Source organism: Emys orbicularis, chromosome 4 (assembly GCF_028017835.1).
Source record: "Emys orbicularis isolate rEmyOrb1 chromosome 4, rEmyOrb1.hap1, whole genome shotgun sequence".
NCBI lineage: Eukaryota > Metazoa > Chordata > Testudines > Emydidae > Emys > Emys orbicularis.
The window spans coordinates 97,905,311-97,925,151 of record NC_088686.1 but is presented as its reverse complement, the minus strand read 5'-3'; the positions used below and the strand labels follow the sequence as shown (position 1 = coordinate 97,925,151).

General features: G+C 39.5%; 1 protein-coding gene across 1 annotated transcript in view; it reads left to right on the top strand.

Annotated features, from left to right (window-relative positions):
- The window catches only part of FAR1 (fatty acyl-CoA reductase 1), an 82,476-nt gene that overhangs the window by 27,008 nt on the left and 35,627 nt on the right, over nucleotides 1-19,841 (top strand). The window contains exons 2-4 of the mRNA XM_065403501.1: nucleotides 5,178-5,372; nucleotides 13,363-13,538; nucleotides 16,634-16,813. Of these exons, the coding sequence (XP_065259573.1) occupies nucleotides 5,184-5,372; nucleotides 13,363-13,538; nucleotides 16,634-16,813 (545 nt within the window). The 5' untranslated portion in view covers nucleotides 5,178-5,183. The remainder of the gene's footprint in view (nucleotides 1-5,177; nucleotides 5,373-13,362; nucleotides 13,539-16,633; nucleotides 16,814-19,841) is intronic.

The window sequence follows — 19,841 nt, the reverse complement described above, 5'->3', positions numbered from 1 at the left end:
TCTTTCCTCCTCTGTTTTCTTCCAGCTGATGAGCCTTTAATTTGTAGCAGAAATTCTTAGTATGAAACTTTTAGAGCCAGCAGTTGGCATACCTGGGTCCTGTCTTCACTGAACATTTTTCAAGTATCCACATGTGATCGTGTATTAATGATCTAAACACAAGAACGGCCATACTGGGTCAGACCAAAGGCCCATCTAGCCTAATATCCTGTCTTCTGACAGTGGTCAATTCCAGGTGCCTCAGAGGGAATGAACAGAACAGGTAATCATCAAGTGATCCATCCCCTGTCGCCCATTCGCAGCTTCTGGCAAACAGAGTCTAGGGACACCATCCCTGCCCATCCTGGCTAATAGCCATTGATGGACCTATCCTCCATGAATTTATCTAGTTCTTTTTTGAACCCTGTTATAGTCTTGGCCTTCACAACATCTTCTGGCAGAGTTCCACAGGTTGACTATGCGTTGTGTGAAGAAATACTTCCTTTTGTTTGTTTTAAACCTGCTGCCTATTAATTTCATTGGGTGACCCCTAGTTCTTGTGTTATGAGAAGGAGTAAATAACACCAGTCATGATTTTATAGACCTCTATGATATACCCCCTTAGTCGTCTCTGTTCCAAGCTGAAAAGTCCCAGTCTTATTAATCTCTCCTGATATGGAAGCCATTCCATACCCTCTCATAATTTTTGTTGCCCTTTTCTGAACCTTTTCCAATTCCAATACATCTTTTTTGGGGATGGGGCGACCACAGCTGCATGCAGTATTCAAGGTGTGAGCATACTATGGATTTATATAGAAGCAATATATTTTCTGTCATATCTATCCCTTTCTTAATGATTCCCAACATTCTGTTTGCTTTTTTGACTGCCGCTGCACATTGAGTGGATGTTTTCAGAGAACTGTCCACAGTGACTCCCAAGATCTTTCTTGAGTGGTAACAGCTAATTTAGACTCCATCATTTTATGTGTATAGTTGGGATTATGTTTTCAAATGTGCATTACTTTGCATTGATCAACATTGACTTTCATCTGCTATTTTGTTGCCCAGTCATCCAGTTTTGCAAGATCCTTTTGTAGTCCGCTTTGGACTTAATTATCTTGTAGTTTTGTTTCACCTGCAAATTTTGCCACCTCACTATTTACCCCTTTTTCCAGATCATTTCTGAATATGTTGAATAGGCCTGGTCCCAGTAAAACCTTTGGGGGACATCACTATTTATCTCTCTCCATTCTGAAAACTGATCATTTATTCCTACCCTTTGTTTCCTATCTTTTAACCAGTTACCAATCCATGAGAAGACCTTCCCTCTTATCCCATGACAGCTTACTTTGCTTGAGAGCCTTTGGTGAGGGACCTTGTCAGAGGCTTTCTGAAAGTCCAAGTACACTATATCCACTGGATCCCCCTTGTCCACATGCTTGTTGACTCCCTCAAAGAATTCTAGTAGATTGGTGAGGCACGATTTCCCAACAAATTATGTTAATCTCTGTGTCTGACAATTTTGTTCTTTACTATAGTTTCAACTAGTTTGCCTGGTACTAAAGTCAGGCATACCAGCCTGTAATTGCTGGGATGAGCTCTGGATCCCTTTAAAAAAAATTGTCATCACATTAGCTATCTTCCAGTCATTTGGTACAGAAACTGATGTAAATGATAGGTTACAGACAACAGTTAGTAGTTCTGCAATTTCACATTTGAGTTCCTTCAGAACTCTTGGGTGAATACCATCTGGTCCTGGTGTCTTCTTATTGTTTAGTTTATCAATTTGTTCCATAACCACCTCTAATTTCACCTCAATTTTGGACAGTTCCTCAGATTTGTCACGTGAAAAGAATGGCTCAGGTTTGGGAATCTCCCTGAGATGTGAAGACGGATGCAAATAATTCATTTAGTTTCTCCGCAATGGCCTTATTGTCCTTGAGTGCTCCTTTAGCATCTCGATGGTCCAGTGGCCCCACTGGTTGTTTAGCAGGCTTCTTGCTTCTGATGTACTTAGCAATTTTTTTTTAATTTTTATTATTATTATTATTATTACTTTTTGAGTCTTTGGCTAGTTGTCCCTCAAATTCTTTTTGGCCTTCCTAATTATATTTTTACACTTCATTTGTCAGAGTTTATGCTCCTTTCTATTTTCCTTGTTAGGATTTTAACTTCCACTTTTTAAAGGACGCCTTTTTGTGTCTTACTGCTTCTTTTAATTTGTTGTTTAGCCATGGTGGCACTTTTTTGGTTCTGACTGTTTTTTAATTTGAGGTATACATTTAAGTTGAGCCTCTATTATGGTGTCTTTAAAAAGTTTCCATGCAGCTTGCAAAGATTTCACTTTTGGCACTGTACCTTTTTAATTTCTGTTAACTAACGTCTTCATTTTTGTGTATTCCTCTTTCTGAAATTAAATACTATGGCAGCCTAGCACTGTAGTGTTTTCCCTGCCACGGGGATGTTAAAGTTAATTATGTTATGGTCACTATTACCCAGCATTCCAGCTATATTCACCTCTTGGACCAGATCCTGCTCTCCACTTAGGACTAAATCAAGAATTGCCTTTCCTCTTGTGGGTTCTAGGGCTAGCTGCTCCAAGAAGCAGTCATTTAAGGTGTCAAGAAACTTCATCTTTGCAGCCTGTCCTGAGGTGACATGTACCCAGTCAGTATGGGGATAGTAGAAATCCCCCATTATTATTGAGGGTTTTTATTTTATTTTTATAGCCTCTCTAATCTCCCTAAGCATTTCAGTCACTATCACCATCCTGGTCAGCTATAGTCTTATTATTAGAGCATGGAATTAATATCCATAGAGATTGTATGGTACAGTTTGGTTCATTTTGTATGGTACAGTTTGGTTCATTTTAAGATTTTTACTTAATTTGATTTTATACTTTTTTTCACATATAGTACCACTCTCCCACCAGCAGAACTGGTTCTGTCCTTCCGATATATTTTGTACTCTGGTATTACTGTGTCCCATTGATTATTCTCATTCCAGCAAGTTTCTGTGATGCCAATTATATCAATATCCTAATTTAATACAAGGCACTCTAGTTCACCCATCTTCTTATTATCTGCTAGCATTTGTATATAAGCACTTTAAAAACTTGTCGTTTTTTAGCTGTCTGCCGTTACATGATGTAATTGAATGGGACTCTTTTTTTCATTTGACTGTTTCTCATCAGATCCTACCTGTATTTTATCATCTTCCATCCTCTCCTCCTTACTAGGACATAGAGAAACTCCATTAATAGATCCTCCCCTAAGGGATGTCTCTGTCCGAACTACATGCTCCTCCATACCTGTCGGCTTTCCACCAGTCCTTAGTTTAAAAACTGCTCTATGACTTTTTTTCAATTTTAAATGCCAGCAATCTGGTTCCATTTTGGTTTAGGTGGCACCCATCCTGTATAGGTTCCCCCTTTCCAAAAAGTTTCCCCAGTTCTTAATAAATCGAAACTCCTCCTCCCTACGCTATCGTCTCATCCACACATTTAGACCCTGCAGTTGTCTGTCTGTCTGGCCCTGCATGTGGAACTGGAAACATTTCAGAGAATGCTACCATGGACCTGGACGTCAATCTCTTACCTAGCAGCCTAAATTTGGCCTCCAGGACCTCTCTCCTGTCCTTCTGTATGTCATTGGTACCTATGTGTACCACGACCACTGGTTTCTTACCAGCACTACACATAAATCTATCTAGATGTCTCGAGAGATCTGCAACCTTCGCATCAGGCAGGCAAGGAACCATGTAGTTCTCCTGATCATCACAAACCCAGCTATCTATGTTTCTAATGATCAAATCCCCCATAACTATTACCTGTATCTTCATAATACCTCTCCGGGGAAGGGAACTCCAGTTATCCTCAGGGCGAGAGGATACCATGACATCATCTGGAAGGAGGGTCTGAACTATGGAATCGTTTCTTTCTGCTCCAGTTGGATGTTCTCCTTCCCTGACACTTTCATCCTCCTCAACAGCACAAAGGCTGTCAGACCGGGGGTGAGACCATTCTACGGTGTCCTGGAAAGTCTCATATACGTACCTCTCTGTCTCTTAGCTCCTCCAGTTCAGCCACTGTGGTCTCCAAAGCCCGTACACAGTCTCTGAGGGCCAGGAGCTCCATGCACCAAATGCAAATATACGCTACCTGCCCATATCATACATGCTTTCTTCAGTGCAATAAACTGAATAGCCCCCACTCTGTTGCTGGACTTCTACCTCATTCTTTTTTTACTCCTGTAGCTCATTCCTTTGATGTTTAGTTTTTATCGGGGTGGTTTTGGCTTTAAGTTTAAAGAATGTTAAGTATATCTAGCTGCCCCCTGACCCCCCACCCCCCAAACAAACTTACTCCAAGGGTTACGTAAGTGCTCCTCCTTCACCTGGAGAACTCCCTTGCAAAACTCCCCTGTTAGCCGCTCCTGTTCACTAGCTCCTCTGGCCGCTTAGGAGTGGGCTTTTTAAAGCCCTGGTCTTCCTGAGTAGCCCCGCCCCCGGTTAAGGGTTGATGGATGCTAAAGGACTTGGGGATCAAAGCCTCATTAAGAAGCTCTCAGCCTTGCCTAGCAGGCTGCTAGGCTCAGCACACAGTCCCCCAAACAAACAGACCACATGACCAGTCCAGCAGCAAGCATACCACAAACACACACACTACAGACAACAAACTTACCTTAAACTTTCTGTAGTAGCCACCCAGTTTTTATCGGTCCGATGGGTGGTTACTTAAAGTGGGTATATACAATTTCTGTTTATATTGTACAGTCTCTTTAAAACTCCATCTATCTAGCTGTGCAAAGCAGGTGGCTTATTTCACTTAATGAAAAAGAAAATATTGTTGGCTAAATACTTAGAGCCAGTTCTGAATAACCAGAAACTAAGGGAGAAATTGGGATGGGGCAGAGGGAGAAATCTTGAATTGTGCTAGTAGCATGGATCCAGATCGTGTAAAAGATTTAAAAGGTATTCTGTGAATTGCTTCTAAAACCTATGGCATTTGCTTAAACTTAAGACCTACTTGTGTAAGAAGGAAGGGGATACCGATAGATGAAGAATGTGGTCAGTGAGCTTCTACTTTCAGCCACAGGACTGAATGAATGTTCATATCTTTGCATTATAATGAAGGAGGTACAGATCTGTAGGCCTGCATAAAGTGACATTTTTCTAATATATTCTTGTTAAACTTTAAGGTCATAATGGTATCCATCCCTGAATACTATGAAGGAAAGAATGTCCTCCTCACAGGAGCTACTGGCTTCATGGGAAAGGTGCTTCTGGAAAAGCTACTGAGGTCCTGCCCTAAAGTGAAAGCAGTTTATATATTGGTGAGACATAAAGCAGGTCAGACGCCTCAAGAACGAATGGAAGAAATGATCAGCTGTAAGGTATGTCTCTGGAAGCTCTTTGTGTTAATTGACTAAAGAAGTGATACAAACCTCCTTTCCCCATTGTAAAGAAACTTCTGAAATAGTGAGCAACCATGAACATGTTGGAACAGGTTTTTTGCTATACAAACTTCCAAATAACTGACTGCTGTGGTATTAATAACTAAATATCAGGGTTGCATTGACTTAACAAATTAAAGGAAAATAGACATCTCCCTCCTGGAGACAGAGGGACACATACAGCAGATGAGCATAATGAAGCTTGTTTTCTGCCATTTAAACTTGCGGACAGATACACATTCTTTGAATGTCATATACCATATTATATGCTTGTTTTTTTAAGTTCTGCTGATGACTTTTTTGTGTGCTTGGCATTCAAGTGAAAAGCCCAGTGATAGGTTTTACAGTGAGGGTAAGAGGATGTACATTTCAAGTGGAGCGTCTTACCCGCTTTCAGCTTTGTTAAAAGGTCTTGTTTTTAATTCAGCTATCTTGTGTGTTAAAGTGCAAAGCAGTGTTGAAATGTCAAATGGTTGTCATGTAAATGACTTGTGTTTTACAGTCTGCTAATAAAATGTGTAGTCACCTGTAGGGAGGTAGTGTGGCCTTATGGATAGAGCATTGAACACTGACTCAGGAGACCTGTGTTCTAGTCCCAATTCAGCCTCTGGCCTCCTGTATGCCCTGGGGCAAGCTACTTCGGCGCCGTGTGCCTCAGTTACCCTATCTGTAAAATAGGGAAAACATATCCCTTCTTTGTAAAGTGCTTTGAGGTCTACTGATGAAAAGCACTCTAAGAGCTAGGTAGAGTTATTATTATTAGAGCTGCCCCAAGGTGAATTAGCTGGAAGACGGTGTGAAAATATTGCATAAGATGTAAAATTAAATGTGTGGTTTACAGGGAAATTAAATTACCCTTGTCTACAGTTTCTGTACCACTTAACTATTGTAGTTTAGAAATTAGTCAAATTGGTGCAACCCCTTAGTGTGCATGAAGTTATACTGTATAGCGGAGGTGCTTATCAACATAGCTTATTTCTTTAAACTTACCAAAATAAGCTATACCAACATTTCAAAATATGCTCAAAATTTTTTTTATAGAGTTGTGGAGATCTAGCACCCCCCATTTCCCATGAATTTTGGTTAGTAGTAATCTACATTACAATGTGAACCTACTATGAAATTTCTTCAATTTGGAATTTCAGTGATTTCTCTTTGACAAAGTAACTGTTAATATTTTGCTACCCTGGGTACCCGGTGCTCTGGGCTAATGAAAGTAAATAATGCTGGAGAGGCATTCCTCCCTTCAGAAGGTGTATTCCCCTCTTGAGAAGGGAGTGCATTGTTTTTCCAGTCTTTCTATCCGACTAGAACAATGTTGATGGACTGTGAAGAATCCAGGAGCATGCTGGCTGAGTATCGGAGACAGGGACTTTGATAGCGATACAAAGAATTACATTCACAAGGGGGAGAAAGGATGGGGAACTTAAATCTTAATTCATTAACAAACAGTGGTGTTACATGGGAGTTAAGTCTTGTGCTTAGTAGTGCCTTACGGAATGTAGAAGCTGGCATAGAAATTTGAGATCTTGGAAGTGCGCTCAAACAAACTACTAACTCTGCATTTTCTGTTTTTTTGACTTTCCAAAATGTAATTAATGGCCAGTAGAGCCCCATATAATCTTTCCTGTCCTGAAGGGGACAGAGTAAAGGCAAAACTTAAACCTCTGAAACGTAAAATTCAGATTTAAGGGTACTCTACTGTCTTCTGTGCCAAGCTACCTTAACCCTGACCCCATGGAGAACACAATAGGCCCGGAAAGTATAAAACTACCTTCCCGGACCCTAACCATGTGAGCCACGTTCTGTGTCCACCACAACTCCAATGTGAGCCACGTTCTGTGTCCACCACAACTCCTATTCAGGCACTCCAGCTGTCTCTCACGAAGCTGTGTATCAGTATAAAGCCAAGGACAATTTGCAGTTGTCTGCAGGATGGATAAAAATCAATGATTTAAAAATAAATAAATAAATAAAAATCCAATGTTTTTTAATTGAAATTGGATTTTTTTTATAATGCTTTTTTGAGGAAAAAACCTATCTAAAGATTAGTTTGAATTAAGATACATTATAGCTCAAAGATATCTAATCATGGAATAGGGATTATAAATTCTAATTCTATAGTATGAGACAATATATTCATGTCATGTTTAAGAAAAGTTTTATAAATGAGTTCCAATAGTTCATGGTTTAGGGACCCAATCTTATGGGGTTCCAGGGGCTTCTGTGTAGATTAACCTAAATAATCTTTCTATCTACCCAGTGGGACTCAGTGCTAAGTATCTAGAAGATCCCATCAGAGATGCTTAGTTTTGCAGTTCTCAAACTGTGTGCTAACAGCAAAAATGTTTTTAAATAAATAATATATAGAGGTGAGAAATAAGACCTCAACCCTATTGTCGCTCTGCAAATTTGTGTACACACAGTGTTCCTTACCTCTCTTTAAAAGTGCAAAGTTTCAAAAAGTTCACTGAATAGAAGATCGTTGGGGGTAGAATAGATCTGGACAAGGAAAAGAAGTCTGGAGATAAATGTGAGAAGGGAGGGACAGGCAGTAAAAACAAAAGTGAAACTGTTTGAGCAGCATATTTCAGAAGTGTTGAGGTCTTTCTGAGTGTTGCCTTCATTGATTTGAGATCTACCATACTATTCTCTCACTAGTAAGGAAAACCTATAATGGCAGCTGGCTGTAAAAGAGACCCAGTTTGGGTCTCTTATCTCATCTATCTCTGAGTTGTGAAGAACATGTATTAAGGTTATAACAACCAACAAGAATGCACTTTTATGTGGAAATCCATGATTAAATAGTCTTCCTGACTAGTGATTTTAAATCAAATCAACCCTGGTTAGATGCCAGAGTTCTCACTTGCACCTCAGGAGGCTTGGACGTAGCAATAGCTGGGAATATAGCAGTATCTGACCTCATCCTAATATCACCTGGCATCTCCTCTGTGTCCAGCACAACTCCACGTTTGTACTCCTGTTCAAACGCTCCCATGAAGCCTTTCTTCTTCTGTTACACCTTCTGTTACACCACTGTTCTAGAGACTACTAACTGTAAATGGTATACATCACCCTGAACAATGAATCACATAGTGAGAGCTAAGGTAAATTGCTCTGAGGAACTCCTCAGAGCAAGGATCAATGGATTTTAAGCACTTAAGTTTCCCCAGCGTTGCTCCTCCTCATTCTCCCTGCTGATGTCCATATCTTGGGAATTGATGTAGTATTCTAATTAGTTGGGCAAATTTATTTTGTCTGAATCCCTTTTCTTCTCCCTGCCTCCCCAAATGTGAATTCCGGTTAAATAAAACATTTCATTAATTTGTGTCTAGTTTGCATTGTTGTGGTCAAAACAAAACTTTAGAAATGTTGAAACACAGCACAATTAAATATTAATAGAAGCAGACACAAGAATTCGGGTGTGCCCTTCTCTCCTACCTCCCAGATGACTGCACGAAGCTATAGATGCTCTCACTGAATGTATATCTATGTATTTATACAAAGTGAAATAGCTTCAACAGGAGAGACTGAGACACCCACCCCAGAATACCATGTAACCTGGTGGTTAGGATGTTCAGGTAGGATCAGGGAGTCCTGTGTTCAAGTCCCTGCTCCAGAGTGGGGATTTGAACCTGGGTTTCCCACATCCCAGGTGAGTGCCCTAACTGCTGGGCTAAAGGTTATATCAAGACACAACCAATAACAACAAGCTTGAAATGAAATGTTAACTTTTTCAATTCTCTGAACCTTTGAGTTCAGTTCAGATTGAACTGAACAGATTGAACTGAACAACTTTCAATCTTCCAGAACTGCCAGCAAATTGACAAATCAGTTATGATACCAGTTATGATCACAGTTCTAACTATAATCTCCTTGAGGGACTCCCTAGGGAAGCAATTGGAGGGGCCTGAGTTAAGACTCTGGGGGGCATGTGGTATATCAGGCATTATCTTAACAGGTGTTTGAGTTTGCTGGATCCCACAGGTTTGTGTTTTGGCTGTCAACTTCTGCATTCTGGAAGGCTACACGGTACTTGCAGCTAAACAGCCTTGGCTCCCTTGTTTATGAACTATTTTGTTAAAGAATTTCCTGTCTGGAGAAATTGGTGGCAGCTGGGAGGAATGACTGAAGGCCCCTTCTTAAGGGGGCTTCCTGGGCACACTTTGCTGATTTTAGTTGGGGATTGGTCCTGCTTTGAGCAGGGGGTTGGACTAGATGACCTCCTGAGGTCCCTTCCAACCCTGATATTCTATGTTTCTATGATTCTGTGACTATTGGCTTCCAGCCTCTCCCTGCCCCATTACAGTTGGAGGGGTTACGGGAAGAATCATGGGACTGGAAGGGACTTCAAGAGGTCATCTAGCCCAGTCCCCTACACTCATAGCAGGACTAACTATTATCTAGATTCTAGACCATTCTTGACACAGGTGTTTATCTAATCTGCTCTTAAAAATCTCCAATGATGCACATTCCACAAGCTCCCTAGACAATTTATTCCAGTGCTTAACCACCCTGACAGGAAGTTTTTCGTAATGTCCAACCTAAACTGCCCTTGCTTCTTGTCCTATCCTCAGAGGTTATGGAGAAATTTGTTTCCCTTCCTCCTTGTAACAACCTTTTATGTACTTGAAAACTCTTATCATATCTGCTCTGTCTTCTCTTCTCCAGACTAAACAAACCCAATTTTTTCAATCTTCCTTCATAAGTCATGTTTTCTAGACCTTTAATCATTTTTGTTGCTCTTCTCTGGACTTTCTCCAATTTGTCCACATCTTTCCTGAGATATGGTGCCTAGAACTGGACACAATACATCAGTTGAGGCCTAATCAGCACGGAGTATAGAGGAAGAATTACTTTTCGTGTCTTGCTTACAACACTCCTTCTAATACATCCCAGAATGATGTTTGCTTTATTTGCAACAGTGTTACACTGTTGACTCCTATTTAGATTGTGATCCACTATGACCCCCAGATCCCTTTCTGCAGTACTCCTTTGTAGGCAGTCATTTCCCATTTTATATGTGCGCAACTGATTGTTCTTTCTTAAGTGGAGTACTTTGAATTTGTCCTTATTGAATTTCATCCTATTTACTTAGACCATTTCTCCAATTTGTCCAGATCATTTTGAATTTTAATCCTGTCCTCCAAAGCACTTGCAACCCCTTCCAGCTTGGTATCGTCTGCAAACTTTATAAGTGTACTCTCTATGCCATTATCTAAATCATTGATGAAGATCTTGAACAGAACTGACCCAGAACTGATCCCTGCGGGACCCCACTGGATATGCCACTGATAACTTCTCTCTAGGAACGGTTTTCCAAACAGTTATGCAGCCACCTTATAGTAGTTCCATCTAGGTTGTGTTTCCTAGTTTGTTTATGAGAAGGTCATGCGAGACAGCATCAAAAGCCTTACTAAAGTCAAGATATGCCACATCTACCGCTTCCCCTCTATCCACAAGGCTTATTACTCTCTTTTGAGTTTCAGAAAATTGAAGATCTCCTGGTTAAGCCAGGGTGGTCTCTTGCCATACTTTCTAACTTTCCTACTCAATGGGGTAGTTTGTTCTTGTGCCCTTAAAGTCTCTTTGAAAAACTGCCAACTCTCTTGAACTGTTTTTCCCCTTAGACTTGCTTCCCATGGGATCTTACCTACCAACTCCCTGAGTTTGCTAACATCTGCCTTTTTGAAATCCATTGTTTTTATTGTCCTGTTTTCCCTCCTACCATTCCTTAGAATCATGAGCTCTACCATTTCATGAAAACTTTCACCTAAGCTGCCTTCCACTTTCAAATTCTCAACCAGTTCCTCCCCATTTTAACTGATTAAAGAAAACTGATTTACTATCAGTTCATGCTTTCAGTGTAACTATATTGGCATTCAGCCAACTTCTCTCTTACTCCAATTGCAGTAACTTTGAGGAACAAAGAACCTCTGTTTAAATCCAGAAGCATGGCTGTTGTTCTCAATTCCTTCTGGGGATACAGGAATCAAGAGTTCAGGAGCATTTAAATCCTAGTCAGATGCTTAGCCACTTCATTGGATTTAATTTACTGTTTCGATTACTGTTTGGTTATAGAAACTAAAGAGTCTTTCCTTTTTTTATTGTTCTTTTCAGCTTTATGCTACTACCATGCACTGACCTATATAATGGTATAGACAAGAATAGCAGTTGTGTTTTAAGCTCGAAGTCTCAGATTGACCAAATAACTTTGGATGTGTCTGTATAAATGTGAAGGACTGTATGTGTAAATGTGAAGAACTCAGCACAAACCTATGCCTAGAGCAGTGGTGAGCAACCTGCAGACAATCAGGGTAATCTGGTTGCGGGCTGTGAGACATTTTGCTGGCGTTGACCATCTGCAGGCACGGCACCCCGCAGCTCCCAGTGGCCGCAGTTCACCGTTCCTGGCCAATGGGAGTTGCGGGAAACGGTGTCCAGCACGTCCCTGCGGCCCGCCTCTTCCCGCAGCTCCCATTGGCCGGGAACGGCGAACCACGGCCACTGGGATCAGCGGGGGGCCATGCCTGCAGATGGTTAACATCAGAAAAATATCTCGCGGCCTGCAATCAGATTACCCTAATGGGCCGCATGGTTCCTTGCCGCTAGTCTAGAGAAGTTCTTTGCTACACAGCATCTGGCATCTTTAACTCTGATTTCCAGTAGCACTTCATATGCTCAAAAAGTAGTATTTGAAAAGCATAGACTTCACCATTACTTGTTTTGCAAAATTTGGTGTGTTAGTAAAGTTATTCCCCCTTTTCATGGGGTGCACAACCTTGAAAGCTCAGTCTTTAAACAACACTTGCAGTAGTAGTAGCTGCTGCTTAACTGGAGGCTTTTCATTTTTGTTAATGTGATGTTGGATTAAAACATTTTGATAGTGTTCTGTTCAAAGTTCTGTTTAGATGTTAATCTAAACTGAACTTCCTGTCTGACTGGGATATTGACCTAAACGCTAAGGTCCTGTTGTACTGATACATTAAAACCATAGCATGTGGAACTTCCATTACTGTTAGTTTGTTACCCCTGTAAATTTTCTGGGTATCTAATGGAGGAAAAAAAGACAAGGATTTTGTATTTGTATGTAATACACCAAATATATGGTGGTAATCCATGCGATAAACTACAGATGTGATGAACACATTTCTTGTGCCTCTAACAGCCTCATTTTTCATCTGCCTACTAAATTGTTTTTCCTGTGATTTACTCTGACATTCCAACCCATTGAGCAATCTTAAATCCTCCCGTCTCTTTTGCAACTACCTTCAAGACAAGTGGGTTTTTATTGATTCTTTCTCAATTGTGAAACTTTCCCCAGAATGACACCTGGCTTAAGGCCTTGGGGTGTGTTCATTCTTGGGTCAGCAACACATCTTCTAGACCTAAATGTCATGGGATTAAAGACTGATATCTGGAGTCCTCTCACTTCTAGACTACAGTATTATACAGTGGAAGATAGGGTAAAATGTTTTGCTTTTTAGCTCTGAATGGGCCAGAGATAGTAGACTGTACGTTGATTATAGCTACTTCAGTTAAGTTTTAGATGCTTTCTATGGCTCTGTTGGAGCCCTGAGCATTTGGACTTGTGGGAGCTTAAGGAATTTAGCTTTAAGGACAGGAAAAGTAGTTCCAATAAATAAAGTTTTAAAAAAATGCATCATGCCTGTTCAGCTTTATCATTAACTTGGAATGACCTGCATAATTCACTGGCTGCTTTGCCAGTTGAATAACTTGCTCATCCCAATTCGTACTGATATGTGATATGAAATTTTACAATCCATATTTTTTAATATCCATTATGATTGAGGGAAGTATAACTCCATGTTATAGGCAGAAAATATTTTTTAGTTAATTGCCCCTTCTCTTGCTACATCTGAAATCATTGTGTGAATTTTTATTTTTAGTCCTGATTTTCTTTTGACAGCTGTTTGACAGGTTAAGAGATGAACAGCCTGAATTTAAAGAGAAAATAATAGCAGTTACTAGTGAACTTACGCAGAATGAACTGGACCTTAGTGAGCAGGACAAAGAAAAGCTCATAAACTGCATTAATATTGTATTCCATTGTGCTGCTACAGTCAGATTCAATGAAACACTGAGGTGAGTATAAAGCTTGATATGAAAAAAACTAATGTAATTGAATTATATTAGTGTATTCCTCAAGGGGACACCAGTTTGAAAATAATATTTATCTGCAAAATTTTATAAACAAAAAAACCCTTTTTTCATGAGTTTCACTGCATATAGGGTCAATTTAATTTTTTCCTCTGTATAAGGAAACTCCCCAAGAAGGTTTTAACCCTTAGGATTTAAAGGAGAAGTATAAAGGGCCATTGTTGGGGAAAGACGAATATGAAGATTGTGCCCGGTCCCAGGCTTGGTACAGGCACAAGGTGTACAGAAAGTTAAGTAATGTTGCTGCTTGTACTGGTCTTGGCACCTTCATGTGTCTTGTGAGCTCCTGCTGTCATGGCCTCTGATATGAGTCTAGCTGGTGGATAATAAATGGATGTGGATGGGCTAGAGCCAGATTCATCTGGCTCAGCAGTTGAGCTGAACCACCACCCATTTTATGAACCAGGTCATAAAAAGAGTGCACACGTATATGTAATTTGATGGTCAGCCTTTTTGGAAGGTAAGGGTGTATTGAGAACAAAAATGCTCTCGTTCTGAGGGTATGGGGATAAAATTCTAGCTCTTGCTTCATCTGACAGAATCTGGGGTCAGAGAATCAAATATATGCTAAGGGTGGGTGCAGGGGAAGAGGAGATATATGTGGTGAGGTGGAAGGAGAAAGTAACGGCAAAGGGGTAGCAATACAGATTAGAGGAAGTGTGGGGAGAAATAAGAGAAATAAAAAGGGGAAGAGTGAGGAGAAAACTACTAGGAAGATTTCTAAAGAGATTGAGGGAAAACAACTACTGAAAGCTTAAGGAAAAGAGACTCTTGTAGAAGAAAAGGACTCACAAAAGCAAAGGAGATAAAGTAAGCTTTGGTATATCCATTTTTAGTAGAAAATTTTTTAATGTTGAAATATCAGAGGGGTAGCCGTGTTAGTCTGAATCTGTAAAAAGCAACAGAGGGTCCTGTGGCACCTTTAAGACTAACAGAAGTATTGGGAGCATAAGCTTTCGTGGGTAAGAACCTCACTTCTTCAGATGCTGAGGTTCTTACCCACGAAAGCTTATGCTCCCAATACTTCTGTTAGTCTTAAAGGTGCCACAAGACCCTCTGTTGCTTTTTAATGTTGAAATGTTACAGTACATTTTTGACTTTTGTTGCTATATGATAAATCTCTTTTCAGGAAGGAGGAGGGAAAGAAACTTGGCTATATAAGAGTGAAAGGTAGGGTTAGGAAACCCTAATTTCCGAGTCCCTGCAAATACTGATCATGGCCTTCTGGGAATGCTACATGATGAAAATGAGCAAACCCCCTTTTTATACTTCCTTCTCACAAATTCTTTTAATTAGGCAGTTCCCTTGTGTCACCAACATAGGAATTAGCTAAAGAGCTAGGTTTACAGAGGCCTTTAGCAGTGGAAAAATCCTTCTGGAGTGGGGACATAATGCCTCAAGCCTCCTGTAATTTCCACTCTGCTGGCAGGTCTGGAATCTCCTGAAGCAGAACACAAGTGGATGGGGCTGGCTGGGAAGGGCAAATGGAAGTGTGCTGAACAGATATTTCTCTTGGGCAGTCTTCGCCGACAAGTCCCCCTAGGAAGCCCTTGGTCAGAACTTAATTCCCTGCTGTTGAGTCTCTGCCTCATCTCTCTCCTGCACCCAGAGAGTTGACTCAAGCTCAAAATTATTCATCTTCTGACCTAAAAAGCAGGCACAGAACATGTTTGGACTTTTGTTTCAGAACTTTTTCCGTTTCCTAAGTTAGAAATGCAGGGAATTTTTTATGGGTCAATTCTTTTGGTCTTTTGACCATGTTTTTCAGAAATGCAGAGCTAGAAACCAACTCCTTTACTGTTACTTGAGTATTGTTGGTAGAGGAGGACTCCGTGATAACATTTTGTAAAATGATTGTGCTTTTGCTGCAATGGGGTAGGGATTGTTTGAAAAATTGATATGAGATTACTGAAAAACTGTCATCTCTGTGTAACTCTACTTACGTTAAAGCAAAAAAAAAAAAAAAACCCTCAAACTTGTATTCGATGTTAATATAGCACTTTATCCCAATAAAATTTTGACAACCTTATAAATAGTCCACCAGTATTACTGAAATGCTACTAGGTATGGGGAGGAAGGCAATAACCCATAGTAATATAATAGAACTGGAAAGAATACCTAACTTATGTGAAATTTTATAGGTGAAATTTGTGTGTCCAGAAAGTCACAGCCCAGATACTAGCTAAATTAAAGTTGGATTCATCCCTAGCCTTTCAGAAAGTGCCATGGAAATTTTAATGACAAGAAGCAATCAATACCTTGGTATCTTTGGTTGCCTTCCTTCTATACAAGACCCCCATGACTAGCATAATACTCATCCTTCCCCCAACCGTCCCCCGCATATCTGGTTATTACCTGAGCACTGACTCAGAAGGGAGAGCATCACCTATTGACTTGCCAACATGAAGTCTTTGGAGACCTCCCATTGAAGTATTGAACAGGGCAGATCTTGCTCAGCTTGACGTGTTAACTGCCTGATGTGGATGGCTCTGTGGGTTTATATATGAATATCTATTGATACTGGGTTAAACACCTTGTGTGAGGGTCAGAGGTGAAGAAAGCAAAAGAGCCTAGCAATTATAGATTGTCATGTAAACATTTTTCACTCCCTTGTTTTAGTTGAGAAGGATTTTATTTTAGGAAAATAAAGAAGTTTCATAACTTGACTAGGGTGTATGCCATGTAAGCAGAGGAATTTTTTTTTTTTTTTAGATGGTACACAGGGATAGAACTAAAAACAGTGGCATGAAATTAGTGAAAACTAGACTGAGTACTAAGAAACTTCCATATTATGGATTCTAAGACTGGAACAGTCTTACAAGGAAAGTGGTGCAACCCATTACAAGTGGTGCAACCCACTTAGGGACAGCTAAAAATCGACTGGACAAGATGTGGGAAAATGTTATGTCTGCATTGGTAGGGGGATGTGAATAGATGACCACATGAGACTTTTACCTCAATTTATGATTCTCTGACATGCTTACTCTTACTCATCTTCATTTGTCTGTTTTCTTTAACAGAGATGCTGTTCAGTTAAATGTGATTGCCACACAACAGCTCGTCATCTTGGCCCAGCGAATGAAGAATTTGGAGGTGTTCATGCATGTTTCAACAGCATACGCTTATTGCAATCGAAAGCACATTGAAGAAATCATATATCCACCCCCTGTTGACCCCAAGAAACTGATAGGTTCTTTAGAGTATGTTTTGAATCTTTATAGCTTTTCTTGACTAATCCACACCTACTTGCAGTTCTCTTCTCCAGTACTATTACACATTGATAAAAGGCTTTGAAAAGCATAATATAAAAAAACTACACTCATGGGTGAGGCAATTATCTCCATTTTACAGATGAGGAAACTAAGGTGTAGGAAGGTTGTGACTTATTTTAGATCACTTACTCAAGAATTAGGATAAATGTCTGTTTTTTCATTCAGAGTACTACCTCCTCGAAGCCAAATAATAAATATTCAATATATTAAACTAAACATATAATTAGATGCCAAAAGTTAAAACCTCCTAAAGCACTGGCAACCTTATAAAACCCCCTCAAGCAATCCTAATAAAAAGAGTGTCTATTATTTAGCAATTCAGTATAAAGTTAAATGTCTATACTGTAGCATGTAAAAATAAAATCTAGCAAAACTTAAAGTTCAAACCAAGCAAATTTTTGTTTTCCTAAAGTATTTTAAAGTTGCATGGTTTTAAACTTCAGTTTCCAATTCACTAAGGCATCATCTCTTTAAAAGAAATTGAAGATCAGTGGTTTTATTTTTTTGTTTGAAATAAGTAGTTTTTAAAAAAATCAAATTTGGACTCAAGAATTGAATCTGGATTCAAAATACTGCATTACAATAAAAATAGTCTGTAGAGGCCAACTTTGTTTGCAGTCTTCCTGGCCACGAATGGTGGTGGTGATGGGTAAGTGTGACTGCAAAGGAAGGGTAACCTCTTGCTCCTTGCATTAGAACCTCTTGATGTCAGAAATAGCCAGAACTAAACTTGTTCTTCATGAATCCCTTGCTGTTTTTCTGACTCCTCTGAGGGGATATCTCCAGAGCAGACAGACAGCCCCCTTCCAACTGTGAAAATACACTATACTTCCTGCCCAACAAACTTCAGTGAATAAAACAAAACTATATGAAGGGTAAATTCCCTCTGACTCAGATGTGTGGTATAGTTGTGGCAAATACAGTAAAGTTTGAGTCCTAGCATCAAGTGGGAAAAGCAATAAACCAGCCAAAATTAGCTGCCCATCTGTAAGGTGCACAGATTTCATTTGGCCAATTGTAACTAGTCCTAGGTTCTAGTGGGTTAATCTTCGGAAGCTGCTGCAGAGGATAGACAAAAAGCTTGAGCGAGCTGGAATAAAATGTAAGGTTTAGTAGCCTGGATTTCAGTAGGGAAGAAAAGAGAATCTGATTCTAGTAAAGAGAATAAAGAATACCCATGGATAGTAATTAAAGGGACATCAGGGTAATAAATTTCACAACAGTGTAATTTTTGCAGTAAGTAACCTCAGATTACTGTAACAAATATTGAAGATACATTTGAGTTTTTCTTGACCATTTTCACTGTTTACTTCTACAATAAATGTAGGTCCAAAAAGATTTCAAGTTGATATCTTTCCTCGAAGTAATTTCAAGTACTGTAACTGCCCTTGACTCCCCTATCAATTTTTGTGGCAATTTTTCTCTTTAAGGTGACTGTCCAAATTTATTTTTTTGATTAGGTTCTAATTAATTGGATTTCAACTTGATCTCTTAAATGTAAAGTGGCGGATGATGGTGGGTAGAATATGAGCCTTTCAAAAAGGCTGTCTTTGTTATGGCAGAAGTAATAGAAATAATAAATATAGTGTAGGAAGAAACTTTTTTCACAGAAGGCATTTGCCATTTTTCTTATTTTGGAGCATCAAGAAACACTTGTAGAAATTCTCTTTTTTTTTTTTTTTTTTTTTTAATTAATCTGAAGGCATGGATTAACTGTGCTGTGAATACTTCATAGACAAAGTTAGGGGTTGGATAGTCTGTTTAGCACTTGATTGAAAGGCCATTGGATCAGAGTTCAGACAAGCATGCACTTAAATGCAGAAATAAGACACTGCTTTCTACTGCAGCTTTGCTGGATTTTGTCCAAGTAACTAGAAGCCTAGGTAATGAAAGATTGTAAATCCTTTTTGAAGTAAGTTGATTGCATGCATTATTGGGCTAATCTGAAGCTACAGATAAAAGTACTATGTATTAACCCAATAACATAAGGACAGACCAGGATATGGATAATTGAGTTATGAAGCTAGAAATTTAGCTTTACCAACTAGAAAAAACTAAATACACCGCTACCTCGCTATAACGCAACCTGATATAACACGAATTCGGATATAACGTGGTAAAGCAGTGCTCCCGGGGGGCGGTGCTGCGCACTCCGGTGGATCAAAGCAAGTTCAATATAACACGATTTCACCTATAACGCGGTAAGATTTTTTTTGGCTCCCATGGAAAGCGTGTTATCGAGGTAGAGGTGTATATCTAAATGATCACTGTACTCTCTTTGCACTAAATTCCTCTGTAAAATCAGAGTCTTGAAATGAGCTTAATCCTCACATAAGTTTATAGAAGTTGACTATTTGGGAGCTTCCACATGGAAGTGTAGAATTACTTTTTTAAATGTTATAACTTCCTATACAGGGAAGAAGGTGTTGGGCTGGTAGGAATCTAGCATGTAACTAATTTAATGTGTGAAAAACTTGGCAAAACTAAAAGCTAGTTGAGTGGGGAAAGACTGTTATCTATAACTGATAAGGGTCTTGTGTAAAGCAACATATGTCGTGGCATCACAAGTGGCTGCATAATTAGTATTAACAACAGTTGTCAAGATGTTGTATAAATCTTTCTTCCTTAAGACCCAAACCATGGGTGTTTAATGCCCAGGTAGAATAGGTAAGACCTCAGTGTTAGGTTACCATGAAAAAGTCCTCTATAGAACACATTTTAATGATACTCCATTATCTATCTTAAAGAATTAAGGCCTGAATTGAATTTCACAGAATTTGAACCTGTTTCCAGAAGCCTAGATATTTCAAAGCTGGTGCTTAGATTTCATGAATAAATATATGTATCTAAAGTGAAAAGAAGGCAGCATTAGAATATGGGACTGAATTGAGAGATGAAATGTATTTCTGGTTCTGCTGCTGCTTTGTGTGACCATGACCATGTATGTTAGCCTTTC